This window comes from Bufo gargarizans, chromosome 8 (assembly GCF_014858855.1).
Source record: "Bufo gargarizans isolate SCDJY-AF-19 chromosome 8, ASM1485885v1, whole genome shotgun sequence".
Lineage (NCBI taxonomy): Eukaryota > Metazoa > Chordata > Amphibia > Anura > Bufonidae > Bufo > Bufo gargarizans.
The window spans coordinates 66799509-66814328 of NC_058087.1; the positions used below are offsets into that span (position 1 = coordinate 66799509).

The window sequence follows — 14820 nt, forward strand, 5'->3', positions numbered from 1 at the left end:
ATGGCTTTATATGCTACCTCAACCACTGAAACCACAGAACATCATGACCACCCACCTAGCTTGTTCCTGTTGGAGAGCAGCGTGGCTGTGCAATGTAAAACATGGGGTAGAGCAGCCTGAACCAATTCCCATCTGGAGATACTCTGTATGGCTTCAGACAGGGCAGGGGAGAGGCCGTGTAGTTTATTCTCAACCAGGACTCTTTCAAATGACTTATGTAAAACAGTAGAACAAAATTTAAATATATTAGAGAAAAGGACTCGACTCAAGTTTACCTTACAACGTATGCATTTCAAGACACCCTGCACAATTGTGAGTATAATAATGTTTACAGAACACAGTGTAATGGCCCTAATATACATAAGATCATTGATGGGCGATTCGACCAATTTCTGCACGAACAGAGGACATTCTTATGTGCATGGGGAGCTACCGACTTTCCTCAGGCAGTCACCTCTCCTACCCCTGTCAATCAAAAAGGAGAGGGAGGAGCTGACAGAGGAAGCAGGAAGAGCAAGGGTGCAAAAAGTTGTTTAGACCTGCCCTTAGTGAACATAACTGCTCATTTGCATATGGACTAAAGGATAACTGTCATATATATATTTTTTTATTTGCTAGTTTATTAGAGCTAGGCATGTATACCTGAGTTAGTCTGTCAGTGATTACCAAAAGATCTGTAATTACCTTATAATAACAGCTTTCATTAATGTCTCCTGTCCCTAAAAAGACCGTTGCTATGGCTCATCTGTCTCCGGCTAGGAAGACAGAAGGGCGGTTCTTCACACTGCATGCCTGCATTAGGCTTCAGAGTGAGGAGGCGTGTCTTTCAGTAATCCAATCTGATTGGCTGGCAGGAAGCTGCTGGCTACAGCAAGTTTGTATGTGACCTGAGGGAATGCAGTTTTGGCCTCAGAGAACTGGCAGAGGAGCCATCATAATGTAGGATTCAAAACAGCCGTAACTATGGTGAGAACTCAAGGAAAAAAGTGGTAAGTGAAGAAATTAAAGATTGCTTTATGCATAATGCTGCTGCAGCAGTAACATATGCTAAAATAGATTTTTTGATGAAAATAGGACAGTTATCCTTTAAAGTACTTTTTTCTCCAGAGAGAGGCTACAGATCACTAAATTAAACGTATCTGTATTCACAGTCAGGCTGTCAATCTGCTCAGCTCGTCCTGCTCTATATCATGCTGCCTTCCGCTCAGACATCTTGATCAGTGTGACAGGTTCCCTTTAGGTTGGCCACCACATCCCCAGTGTCTCTATTAATGAAAGGGGGGATTGGACAGGAAGATTTTAACCTGTCTGATTATATTATTTAATTAAGAAAATCTGCCATTTGCTTGAAGAGCCTAACTACAGATTTTGCAATGGGCCACAGGGGCTTAAAGAGGACCTACCACCGCAAAATGCAATGTAATCTGCAGGCCGCATATTATTGAGCGTGTGAATGGGGCTGATCTGTAAAAACACAAAACCCATAGATGAGTGCGGTTCTGTTTCTCGAAGAAAGCAACCCCTTTAAAGAATCTTTTTCCATGAAATTGAATGGAATCTGCAGTCAGCATGTTATAAAGCAGGAGGAGCTGAGCACATTTAATATAAATAGTTTTGTGGAGATTCAGTAAAACTTGCAACATCTTTTTCTGACTTCAGTTGTACACATGGTAGGCGTGATCGGTGATTGATAGCATTCTCTGTGTAAGGGTCCATTCACACGTCCGTTGTTTCCTTCCTGATCTGTTCCGCAAAAAACGGATCAGGAAAGAAACAACGGATGTGTGAATGGACCCTAAGTGTGTATACGTAGATAGCTGTCAGTCATTGATAGCTGTACACGGGGAAGTGTTATCAGTGATTGATAGTATTCTCTGTGAAAGTTTGTATACAGAGATAGCTGGCAGTCACTGATAGTTGTACACGGGGAGGTGTTATCAATGAGTTATAGCATTCTCTGTGTAAGTGTGTATGCAGGGATACGTATAGAAGAAAGAAAACCTCGCAGCTCAAGCTTAGGTAGAGTTCACATTCAGAGTAAAGAAAAAGTGTCTTTCAGATAAAGTTCCTCAGATATATTGCTTCGGTTCTCACATAAATCGATGCTCTAGTCTCCTAAGAATAAAAGAAGAGACGGCCCGACATAGTGAAGTCCCGCTAACTGAGTATAAATATAGCAATTTATTGTACTCACAAGATCCATAAAATAACATTCATTTAAAATGTGCACGTTCTCTCGTCACGTGCACATTTTATATGAATGTTATTTTATGGATCTTGTGAGTACAATAAATTGCTATATTCATACTAAGCTTGCGGGACTTCACTATGTTGGGCCGTCTCTTCTTTTATTCTTAGGAGACTAGAGCATCGATTTATGTGAGAATTGAAGCAATATATCTGAGGAACTTTATCTGAAAGACACTCTTTCTTTACTCTGAATGTGAACTCTACCTAAGCTTGAGCTGCGCGGTTTTCTTTCTTCTATATGTATTGGCTATTTGTGAAAGGTACCCACCTCACAATAAAAACTGCAAAGCAAAAAGAGAACACTGATTTGGGACTGCAACTCAGTTGCAGATTACAGTTTTTCTTGTTTCACTGCTTTGTATTCGTTTTGTTAATTGTTTTTATTCGTGTATACAGAGGTAGCTGTCCGACCAGTCACTGGTAGCTGGAGGTGTTATATTCTCTGTGTATACAGATCAGGAAGCGATATGCGCTTCCTGTCCCGGCCTGGTGGTCATGTGACAACCGGGGCCGGGAGAGTGCAGGAGCTGTTGGGTCTTCTACAGACCTCGATTAGCCCTGCACTGAGGCTGTACAGCGTTGTATTCTGCTGTACAGCCTCTCTGCGGGGTGTATTCCCCTGTAATTGGGGCTACTATGTCAGCCCCAGTTACAGGAGAAATCAATGTTAAAAAAAAAGTGAAGGTAAATGTCCCCCAGAGGTCTTGTATGACCTTATGGGGGATGCAAAATGTAAAATAAAAATAAAAACAATAAAGTGTTTTTAAAAAAAAAAAAGGGTTTTACATAAATAATTATTCCCCAATTGAGTAATTAAAAATAAAGTTAAAAATAGTTAAAAATAGAAAAAAATAAAAATAAAATAGACATATTTGGTATTGCCACATCCGTAACGATTGTCTGTCTCTCTCTCTCTCTCTCTATATATATATATCACATGATCCACCCCGTCCGATAAACACAATAAAAAATATATCAAAACCGTGTCAAAAAAGCCATTTTTTGTCCCTTTACATCACAAAAAGTCCCACAAAATGGTACCAATAAAACCGTCACCTCATCCTGAAAAAAATTAGCCCCTACATAAGAAAATCGCTCAAAAAAAAAAAAAACTATAGCTCTAACATGAAGACATTAAAACAGATATATTTTGTTTCAAAAATGCTATTATTGTGTTAAAGTGAAATAAAAAAAAAGTATACATATTAGGTATCGCTGCATCCATAAAAACCAGCTCTATAAAAATATCACATGACCTAACCCCTCAGCTGGACACTGTAAAATAAATAACATAAAAACAGTGCAAAAAAAAAACATTTTTTGTCACCTTACATCACAAAAATTGCAACACCAAGCGATGAAAAAGGTGTATGCCCCCCCAAAATAGTACCAATCACTAACTAAGACAATCGGTCAAAAAATAAAAAAGCTATGGCTCTCAGACTATGGAGACACTAAAACATAATTTTTGTGGTTTAAAAAATGCTATTATTGTGTAAAACTAGACATATTTGATATTGCTGTGTCTGTAACTACTTGTTCTATAAAATAGCACATGATCTACCCTGTCAGATGAATGTTGTAAAAAATAAAAAATAAAAACAGTGCCAAAACAGCCTTTTTTTGGTTACCTTGCCTCACAAAAAATGTAAAATAGAGCAATTAAAAATTATATGTACCCCAAAATAGTACCAATAAAACTGGCACCTTATCCCCTAGTTTCCAAAATGGTGTACATTTTTGGGAGTTTCTACTGTAAGGGTGCATTAGAGGGGCTTCAAATGGGACATGGCATCTAAAAACCAGTTCAGGTAAATCTGCCTTTGAAAAACTATATGGCGCTCCTTTCCTTCTGCGCCCTGCCGTGTGTCCTTACATCAGTTTACAACCACATGTTGGGCGTTTCTGTAAACTGCAGAATCAGAGTAATAAATATTGAGTTTTGTTTAGTGGTTAACCCTCGATGTGTTAAATAAAAAAATGGATTAAAATGGAAAATCTACCAAAAAAGTGAAATTTAGACATGTCATCTCAATTTTCCTTTAATTCTAAAGGGTTAACAAAGTTTGAGTAACTTTAGGAGTGTAGTTTCTACAATGGGGTCATTTATGGGGGTTTCCAATATGTAAGCCCCACAAAGTGACTTCAGACCTGAACTGGTCCTTAAAATGTGGGGTTTGCTTCTACAATTCTAAGCCTTCTAATGTCCCCAAAAAATAAAATAACATTTCCAAAATGATGCCAACATAAAGTAGACATATGGAGAATGTTAAGTAATAAATATTTTATGAGGTATCACTTTCTGTTTTAAAAGCAGAGAAATAGAAATTTTGAAAATTGCTCATTTTTGAAATGTTTTGGTAAATTTTGGATTATTTTGTAAATAAAGGTGAAATATATCGACTCAAATTTACCACTGTCATGAAGTGCAATGTGTCATGAGAAAACAATCTCGGAATGGCTAGGATAATTAAAAGTGTTCCAAAGTTATTACCACATAACGTGACATAATGTCAGATTTGCAAAATTAGGCCTGGTCAGGAAGGGGGAAATGGCCCAGATGTGAAGTGGTTAAAGGAGTTCCTTTCTTCCAGAAACGGCGCCTCACTCATCCATGGGCTCTGTGTGCTATTACAGTTCAGCCACATTCACTTGTAAAAGATTGAGCTGCAATACCATAGACAGCTCCTGGACAGGCATGGCACTGTTTCTGGAAGAAATAAACTATGCTTTTGTACACTCATACAAAACATCTGAACAACAGGGGTTGTCCAGGTTTAGAAAGACATGGCTGATTTATTCCAAAAACAGCTCCACACCTGCCCACGTGTGAGTTTCTGATATTGCAGCTCAGCTCTATTGAAATAAATGGGGCTGAGCTGTAATACCACACACAACCTGCCAAAGGTGTGGCGCTGTTTTTGGAAGAAGTCAGCCATATTTTTCTAGTTCTGGAGGAGAACCTCTTTAAAAATTGTTGTAAGGAAAAGATGGTATTTATTGCACCTATATAATAACTGATTACAGATTTACACAGCAGTGGCAATTATTACTTTTGATATTAACCTTAAGCAACATATAGATCATCACTACTAGAGTAATCATACATTTATTATACGTACCACACAAGAGGCTTCATACTGTTTGCCAAGCTTTGGTCTTAAGAATGCGCTGAAAAGAAAACATGGCACAGATAAATACTCATTCTAGATCCAAATCCATATGTGGATTTATACCCCTGCTAGGAGCCTGGACAGATGACACAAACGGTTAACTAACATACATTACAACAGCCCTTTTAAATATCTCCAACCAAGCGGAGCACCACAAGAAATAATGCTCAAAAATGGCAAATGTATGCTGCTGTATGGACGACAGATAAAAGGAACTGCTTAAGTCAATTCTGCCTTTTGTGGATGTCTGGAGAGCAACACAAACATATGGGGATGCGGCACAAGGGTGGGAAATTCCAGCACATAAAACTGAATGAACTAATGAACAGTCTTCCCAAAGGCAAAGGTCTGGCCTGTAGAGATGAATAAAAGTGTTTGGTACACCTGACTAGGCTGCCCTGCAAGTATTTTCTAAAGGAACATGTGTTTATTCTACCCAAGAAGCCGTTGTTACCTTTATCAAATATTCTTGGACACAATTGTCTATCTCTATGAGTATCATAGCTCTGGTCCATCTAGCTATGGAGGGTTTTGTGAACTTCATGGCCCTACTACCACCCTGAGTGATTACAAATTGTGGTCTGTCTAGTGAAATTTCAATGTTCAGTCTAGTTATATTCTGAGGCAATATCCTTAAATGCCTCTGAGAATGATTTGGCACAGGAGGCAGCTAGACCCATCTCTTGCTTGATGTTGGTACACTATGGGAATTCAGGTCTGAAGGATGTTCCCTCTGGATTTAGAAACAAATATGATAATTTAGCTACTAATGCCTGTAGTTTTTGTTCACCTGCTTAGCAAATGTAATGGTCACAAGGAAAGCCACCTTTCATGGTAAAAAAAAAACGGCCTGCCTCATCTGGAGGTTAAAAAGGCTCTGCAGAACCATTAGTAGGTCTTATTAAGGAATTGGTTCCTCCTGATTGGACAAATGTTTTTGATGGCAGTAAAGAAATGTCTTACTATGGTTCTGTAGCCAGGGATTGTCCTCGGAATGCTGAAAGAGCCGATACATTCCATTCAAATACAGGTTGCATTAATTGGAAAGAGTGTTGGGCGCGAATATTCAAATCGCAAATATTAATCCTGAATATCGGCACTTTGCGAATATTTAGAATATAGTGATATATATTCGTAATTTCGAATATTCTAGATATTTTTTTTCCGTCAGTAACCTCCCTTCTTGCTTGTGGGCCAATGAGAAGGCTGCAATGTCTATGTCTGAGCTTAGCAACATCCCTAGCAACCAATAGGAAAGTTGCCTACCCCTTACTATTTAAAGAGGACCTTTCACCAGAAAAAAGTATCTAAACTGACTATACAGACGTGTAGAGCGGCGCCCAGGGATCCCCTGCACTTACTGTTATCCCCGGGCGCCGCTCCGTTCTCCGGTTATAGCCTCCGGTATGTTCATAGTTTGGCTCCACCCAGGGGAACCTGCCGCGGTCTCCTTCTCCTATGCTGTAGCGCTGTCCAATCGCAGCGCTCAGCTCATAGCCAGGCAGTGTGTACTTTGAAAGCAGTGTGTACTTCACCAGGTACCCCCAGAGGAATGGGTTACCATTCTATCTGGCCAGCTATCCGGGAGAGCAGCGGAAGCCTTCCGGGCCATCCCAGAGGACAAGGTAAAACAATACCACCTTGTCAAAGACACCTTACTTGAACAGTATGCCCTAACTCCTGAGGCATACTGGCGGAAATTCCGAGATGCCAAAAAACAGGGATGGGACACTCGCATGGAATGATCTAACAGGTTTCACCGCACCGCTACCCATTGGATTAATGGATGCCAGGCCGTATCTGCCTAGCATTTCTTGGAGCATTTCTTAAAAAATATACAGCAGGACTTAAGCAACTGAGTAAGAGACCGACATCCCCACACCCTCACAGAAGCGGCACGCCTGGCCGATGAGTATGCGGATTCCAGGTGACTGGACCCAGCGTTATCCTGACCTAATCTTCGAGCCGATGCCCGGGTCCCCATTGTATCCAGACCCGCTCAACGACTGAAGTTTAGGGCCCCTGTTCCGCCCTGCCCCTCTCCTTTTGCTGGTCCTTCCAGGAATAGTTCAGAGTATTCCAAGGTGAAATGTCACCGATGCCACGAACAAGGACACCTAGTGGCCAATTGCCCTTTTGGTTCTCCCTGACCGGAGTTTAGGGCCCCTGTTCCACCCGGCCCCCCTCATTTTGCTGGTTCTTCCAGGAATAGTTCAGCGTATTCCAAGGTGAAATGTCATGGATACCACAAACCAGGACACCTAGTGGCCAATTGCCCTTTTGGCCCTCCCCGACCTTCCTGGAACAACTCATCCCCTGTGTCAACCCTTGCTGCATCAAGTGCCTCGACACAGACACACACCGTGAGGAATATCTGGGGGTATTGTATGAGGTCAATCCCATTCATGCTGATTCCAGGGATAATAGACAGCAGCACCGACAAGAGTTCAAACTTCATGGACAGGTCACCCAATGATTACCTGACACTGGGGCTACCATAGCACTGGTACAGAGGCACTTAGTTCCAGCCCATAAGCGTACGGGCCAACCGGTAGTTGTTTGAGTGGCTGGGGGAGCCGTATTTCGCCTGCCTACCGCCCATGTTCACCTAGACTGGGGAGCCAGATCCAGTGTAGTATAAGTTGGCATAATGGAGACCTTACCTGCAGAAGTCCTTCTGGGCAATGATGTGGGCCCCCTCACTTCTGCCTACATTCCCACCTCTACAGCAGCTGCACACACCGTGACGACCAGGGCCCAAGCTAGAAGGGAACGGACCAGTTCACCAGCTCCGGAGACCCAGATGCTTCAATGTTCGGACTGGGGGCAGTTCTGAGCGAGGTGGGAGAAGATGGAGGAGAGCACCCTGTCGCCTACCTTAGTAGAAAGTTTCTTCCATGAGAGGTCCACTACGGGGCGGTTGAGAAGGAGTGCTTAGTCCTGGTGTGGGCCTTAAAGAAATTGACTCCATATTTATATGGACAGGAGTTCACACTTGTTATAGACCATAATCCACTTGTGTGGCTAAACTATGTTGCAGTGGACAATGGCCGGCTACTGAGATGGAGTCTGGCACTCCCACCCTACAACTTTACCATCCAGTACCGGCCCGGAAAACAGAATGGCAACGCAGATGGATTACCCTGGCAGACTGATCTCAACCCTGCATAACAGAGACTGGACAGCCCCAAGATGCACAGAAAAAGGGTCAAACCGGATCCGCCAGCGTGTTCCACTGAGAGGGAGCCATGTAACAGAAGCCCTCTGGTTGTCTGTTGGAATTTTGTGGATTTTTGGGTACTTTTTGGGAGCATAAAAAAAAAAGTGGCTTTACTGTCTGGAGATGATTAGGTTACCTACAGTGTCTAACCTGATTATCTCCCCGTCAGTGGGGAGACATTGTACATCCTGTATGGGAGTCTTTATGCACAATGTGGTTTTACTGTCTGGAGATAATTACGTTACCTACAGTGTCTAACCTGATTATCTCCCAGGTAGAGGGGAGACATTGTGTGGGACTGTCCCGGATTGTGTGATTATTTCCATTGGTTTGTGTGTTTGTCACGCAGTTCTCCATCAGGTCCCCAGGGGAGGTCCCCTTCCATGGAGACTGGTATATGAGGCCAAGGGTGGTACCAATAAATGTTGTTCTTCTTACCCTCAACTCGCAGCCTCGTCTTGTGTTGTAGGGAACAGCTATATCACTGCTAGCTCTTGTAACAGCTGCACGGCTACTGGAAATCGCAACTCGGCTTGGAAGTCTCTGGAGCAGCTCTACAGCGCCACGTTGACCAGGGGAGAATGAAGGCACTAAAGGTTGATACCGTTACATTTGGTGGCAGCGGTGGGATGGTCCTTCTACCCCAGGAGGCATGCAGGTCGAATGGAAAGCCGATATGAGCAGCTAAAAAGGACAACCCTCAAGGATCTACTGGAAAGCCGTGGAGGGAGTGCCAACAACCGACCTAAGAGGGAGCTGATTGCAGCTGGATCGGAATTCTGCCATGGCTGATACCCCTACCCCATCTGGAGACTAAACGGCTCACATAGTGAGGGAGCGGTTGGCGATCTATGGGCCAAACCCCTCTGAGGAATGACTTGCACAGATTTTGTCCCAGGTAGCAGCAGAAGCTCGAGAACAGAGGGAATACAAGCTGCAACTAATTATTGCCCAGCTACCTCCAGAGCCACCCCCAGTCACCCTTACTCCGGCCATCACAGAAAAGTGGAAGGTACCGTTAGCTGCAGTTAAACAATTCCAGAAGGCAGAGGGGGAGATCGACAGCTATTTGGCGGACTTTGAAAGATAGTGTGTACTTTACCAGGTACCCCCAGAGGAAAGGGTTACCATTCTATCCGGCCAGCTATCCAGGAGAGCAGCGGAAGCCTTCTGGGCCATCCCAGAGGACGAGGTAAAACAATACCACCTTGTCAAAGACACCTTAAATGGTATGCCTTAACTCCTGAGAGAACCCTTGTCATCTCTTAGAATGTCCCAGAGCCTTGTTCCTCCCTGCTAATTGATGTAGGCCACCATTATGTCATTGTCTGGTGGGAGTCTCACAGGTCTAGTCAACATCATCTGGTGAAAATGGCGGAGAGCCTGTGATCCTACAAGTCATTCCCTGATGGCGGAAGACAGGATACCCTCTTCTGGAGTCCAGCGACCCTAGGCTGATCTCCCAAGCATATATGTGCCCCATTCTGAACTCTATACACAATTAGAAGCCTGACATGCCATCCCAACAATGGTATTGCATCCAAAGTACCGACATAAGGCCAAGCATCCTCAGATACTTAAGGATTAAAGAAGGTCTGTTTTCCAGTAGACCCTGGACATGTGAAGTCAGAGATCTCACTGTACCCAGCATCAGGTTTACAGTATATAAGTATATTCTCCAAGTCCATGATACAAACATGTTAGATAGAGCACTAACGTCAACACGATGATGGGAGGAGCGAGAATCTCTCCTTCTGTTTCCACTCTCCCACTGCTCTGCTTGTGTATCAATGTGTCAGTGTCCACTGCAATTTTGTATTCTAAGCATAAAGTTTATAAAAAAACAGAATCTTATATCTCACCCAGATGATAGTGTTATGTTTGCCATAGGCATGCACCATGAGCCCCGTCTGCCCTCCACAATGTGATTGATGGAAGATCCCAGCATATATGTCAGAATCTGTCCATAAAATTCTATCTGGGGTCAATTTTAGGATCATTAGTGTATAAAGGAAATTACTGCATTTCCTATCAGCACTAGTTGGTCCATTCCACCAAAAATACTGTGGCTCTTACAGCTTCATGTCTGTCTTGTGTACTCTTATGTTATTGTTATATTGCTCCTGAAAAAGGGGGATTTGCCTGTAACCCCCAAAACGTGTTGAGATAATTAATAAAGGTCATTGATGAAGATGCTGTCTCCTGAAGCTGACATCGATCTCTAACAGTCTACAAGCGATCTCGGCGGGGGAGGTGAGACCTGTTGGTGTCTTGAGTTTATCCTTCAGGCCCCTTTCCCCGTAAAGTGAGTTGGCAACTAATATATGAACATAACTATATTTTTAATTATTCTTTAAATTTTTTGTATAATGGATCATTTTAAGTCTAGTCCAATATCCATGTTCTCTTGATGGAAGCAGAGTATTCTGGTCACCTACCCACATACTTATAAGTAGATAAATATAGGACGTATTTACGTTTTATTCACCTATATATTATATATCACCCTCATTTATCCAACGCTATTCGCCCTCATTCATTTTTCTATCCTGGTGTCCTTATTCACCCTTTTTCTTTTCCTTCCCAGGGGACCTACTGTATACACAGAGGGATTCATTCCCCTAAAGGTTTATTCACTTGCTATTTGAGTCCTACAGCTTCCCACAGCCATACAGCTAATATATTATATTCAATATGTCTAATCTCTGGTTCTTCTTATCTGTCCTCTGATCAAGATGTTCAGACCCCAACAGTATTTATGGTAATTACACTGCTTAGGAAAGGGACAGAACGGGCAGTAAATCCACGTAATGATATGTTACACATCTCCTCATCTACATCTATGAATGATGGCTTCTCAGGTTACATAAGACATTATGCATTACCACTGGCTCTCAACTCAATGAGGATTGCGATGGCTGAACATGTAGCTGGGTGAGGAAACGTAAGGAAGAGATACAAGAGATATGGCTGAAACAGCCATGGAAATCATCTGCAAAACAGTGTGAGGGAGGTGAGCACCATGGAGGCTGGGAGCAAGAGGGTGGAAGTGGATTTACTAATTATGATTGAGGCAGCAGTGGAGGGGGAATTCATTCAATAATAATAATAATAATATATATTTTTTAAATATAAATAAATATATATATACACATATTACATGTATATATATAAAATACAACATGCATACATAGTGTATATATGTATATAGTAAAAAACATATATGTATATATATATATTACAAAGTACACAACATACATAGTGTGTATATATCTATATATAGCAAAGTATACAACATACATACACACAGTAACGTACATAATATACAGATTCATAATAGTATAGATGCTATAAAGATACACAGCCTGTATACACATGTGCATTATACAGTACGCATATGCAGATGTACATATGTTTGGCTACATATATGTGTCTATACTTGTATAGTAACACAAAGTATACAACATACCTACTTAGCATACATAATATTCAGCTATACAGATACATGGTATACATACTATGCAGATACATAATATAACATATATATATTTAGGATTGCCATTCTGTATCTATATGTAGAATATATATATATATAATATATTTACCTAGTTTGTCTCCACAGGAATATCTGTATGGGAAGTGGGATCCCCCGGTGCCTCTCCTGCTCCTGCCCCTCTGAACTCTTCCTCTTCACCATCTTGGAAGCTGCAGGATGCCCCCGGTGCCTCTTCTCCTCCACAGCCTCCTGCCTCCTGCTCGGGAAGATGTCTGCTCCTGTGATTTTCTGCTTTCAGCACCTCCCCTCATGGACAGTGCCCTGTCCCCAGTGGCAGAGAGCAGAACTGCAGCTCTGCTTACCTCATGTTATTATCCTGTATGTCAGAGGAAGACATGAGATACTTGGTGACAGCAGGAAGGGATGGAAGCCTGTGGTCTCATGTAACTGTGGAATGTCATATTTTTATTATATATATATATATATGTATATATATATATATATATATGTGTGTGTGTATATATATTTATATATACTAGCAGTAGGACCCGGCTTCGCACGGGTATATTACATCTATTTCACTTAATGTTTCTGTGTGTTGTTAAAAGATATCGACAGTATCCCCCATAACAGTGAACTCCACAGCCCCTCACCCCTTAACACTGACCCCCTACAGTGCCCCGCCTCCTTAACATGGGACCTGCACAGCAGTCCATCCCCTTAACTTTGACCTTCATAGCAGACTGCCCCTTTAACAGTGAGTTTTACAGCACCCCACTCCCATGACATTGACCTCCTCAGGGGCCCGTCCCCTTAACAGTGACCTGTACATCACTCCACCCATTAAAACTGACCTCCATAGGGGACATCCCCTTATCTGTGACCTCCACTGTTCCCTGCCCCATAACAGAGACCTCCACAGCACCCGTCCCTTTAACAGTAACTGCCACAGTATCCCGTTCCCTTAACAGTGACCTCCACAATACCCCCGCTCCCTTTACAGTGACCTCACAGTACCCTGCTGACTTAACAGTGACATCCACAGCAGCTGCCCCTTTGATGGTGGCCCCTGCCCTCTCAACAGTGACCTCCTCAGTGCCTGCCCCTTTAACAGTGACCTCAACAGCGGCCTGCCCCCTTAACAGTAACATCCACAGTGAACGCCCCTTTAACAGTGACCTCCACAGTGCCCGCCCCTTTAACAGTGATCTCCACAGCAGCTGCCCCTTTAATAGTGGCAGGATGACATGTGTCACGCAACATTCTGTCGCACCAATGTCGCGCAACAATTTTTATAATGATAGGCTATGGTGTCGCACTGCGACAAAACAGTCGCAAAAAATCCATCCAAGATGGATGCATGTAGCAGTGTAGTTGTGCCCTATGTGTCATGCGACACATGTCGTCGTGTAGTCCTAGGCTAAAGCTGACCTACAGCAGTGAAGAAAAATGCCTGGGTTGTTATGGAAACCTGGAGAAAAACTGTGTGTATGTGGAGACTAAGGGCCTGCGAGCTTCTATTGGCTGATAAGGGACATGTGACCGTGTGTATGGCAGCTGGGATATGAGTGAAAGACTTGCAGGCTTGTATTGTCTAATGCAGGTAAGTTTTTGGGAATATCTCAGGAACGGTATGTCCTAGAGAGCTGAGCCAGTCTAACACCTGATGTATCTGTGTGCCAAATTTGGTGAAGATCGGTCCAGTAGCGCATAAAGAACAGACAGAAACTCATTTTTATAGCGCGCCAATCACAGCGAAGAGCGTCACAGCCAGGGAGAAAGTGAGCTTTTTTTTTCTCCCTGGCTGTGACGCCATTGAGAAACAGGCGGTAAATGTAAAAGGGGAGCACAGCGGAGGAATGAAGCGCCGGACATATACGCTAGTAAGTGATCTTACATGCCTGCACTATGCCCTACACAACCCCCTACTTATTTCATAATGTATGGACCCATGAAAGGTCCTCTTTAAGGGAACGGGGTACTGTGGCAGTCACTGTTAAAGGGACGGGTGCTGTGGAGGTCTCTGTTAAGGGGGCAGGGAACAGTGGAGGTCACAGATGGGACTGTCCCCTATGGAAGTCAGTGTTAAGGGGCAGGGTGCTGTAGAGGTATCTGTTTAGGGGGCGGGCCCCTGAGAAGGTCACTGTCAAGGGAGTGGGGTGCTGTGAAACTCACTGTTAAAGGGGCGGGCTGCTGTGAAAGTCAAAGTTAAGGGGATGGGCTGCTGTGGATGTCTCATTTTAAGCAGGCGGGGCACTGTGGGGGGGGGGGGTCAATGTTAAGGGGTGGGGGCTGTGGAGTTCACTGTTAAGGGGGCGGGGTGCTGCAGAGGTCACTATTATGAGGGCACCTGTAGATATCTTTTAACGACACATACAAACATTAAATGAAATATACTTGTGCAAAGTATATATATATATATATTACTGTAAGTGTGTATAGAGCTGCTTGTAAATAAATATGCTGCCTATAGGTCATGTGTATATACAGCTGGAGAAAGCAGAGCACTCACTGCTGTATCACCCTTTGTAATGGTCTTATGATGTTTCCTTGCAGTTGGTGTCTTTTCCTCTAGGTGAAGGGTGTGTCCTCTTGGTGCTCGGTGCTCCCAGGAGTGGTCATTGTCCCAGCTTGTGGCTGTGGAAGCTGTTTGTTGGAAGGATGATGTCTCCTGCATTAAC

The 14820-nt window shown here is 43.1% G+C and overlaps 1 protein-coding gene across 1 annotated transcript in view; it reads right to left on the reverse strand.

Moving 5' to 3' along the window:
- UNC80 (unc-80 homolog, NALCN channel complex subunit) overlaps positions 1–12340 on the reverse strand; it is a 195549-nt gene extending 183209 nt beyond the window's left edge. The window contains exons 1-3 of the mRNA XM_044304892.1: positions 12249–12340; positions 5373–5421; positions 56–212 (exon numbers count right to left, since the gene is read on the reverse strand). Of these exons, the coding sequence (XP_044160827.1) occupies positions 56–212; positions 5373–5421; positions 12249–12340 (298 nt within the window). The remainder of the gene's footprint in view (positions 1–55; positions 213–5372; positions 5422–12248) is intronic.
- Between the last annotated feature and the right edge of the window lie 2480 nt (positions 12341–14820).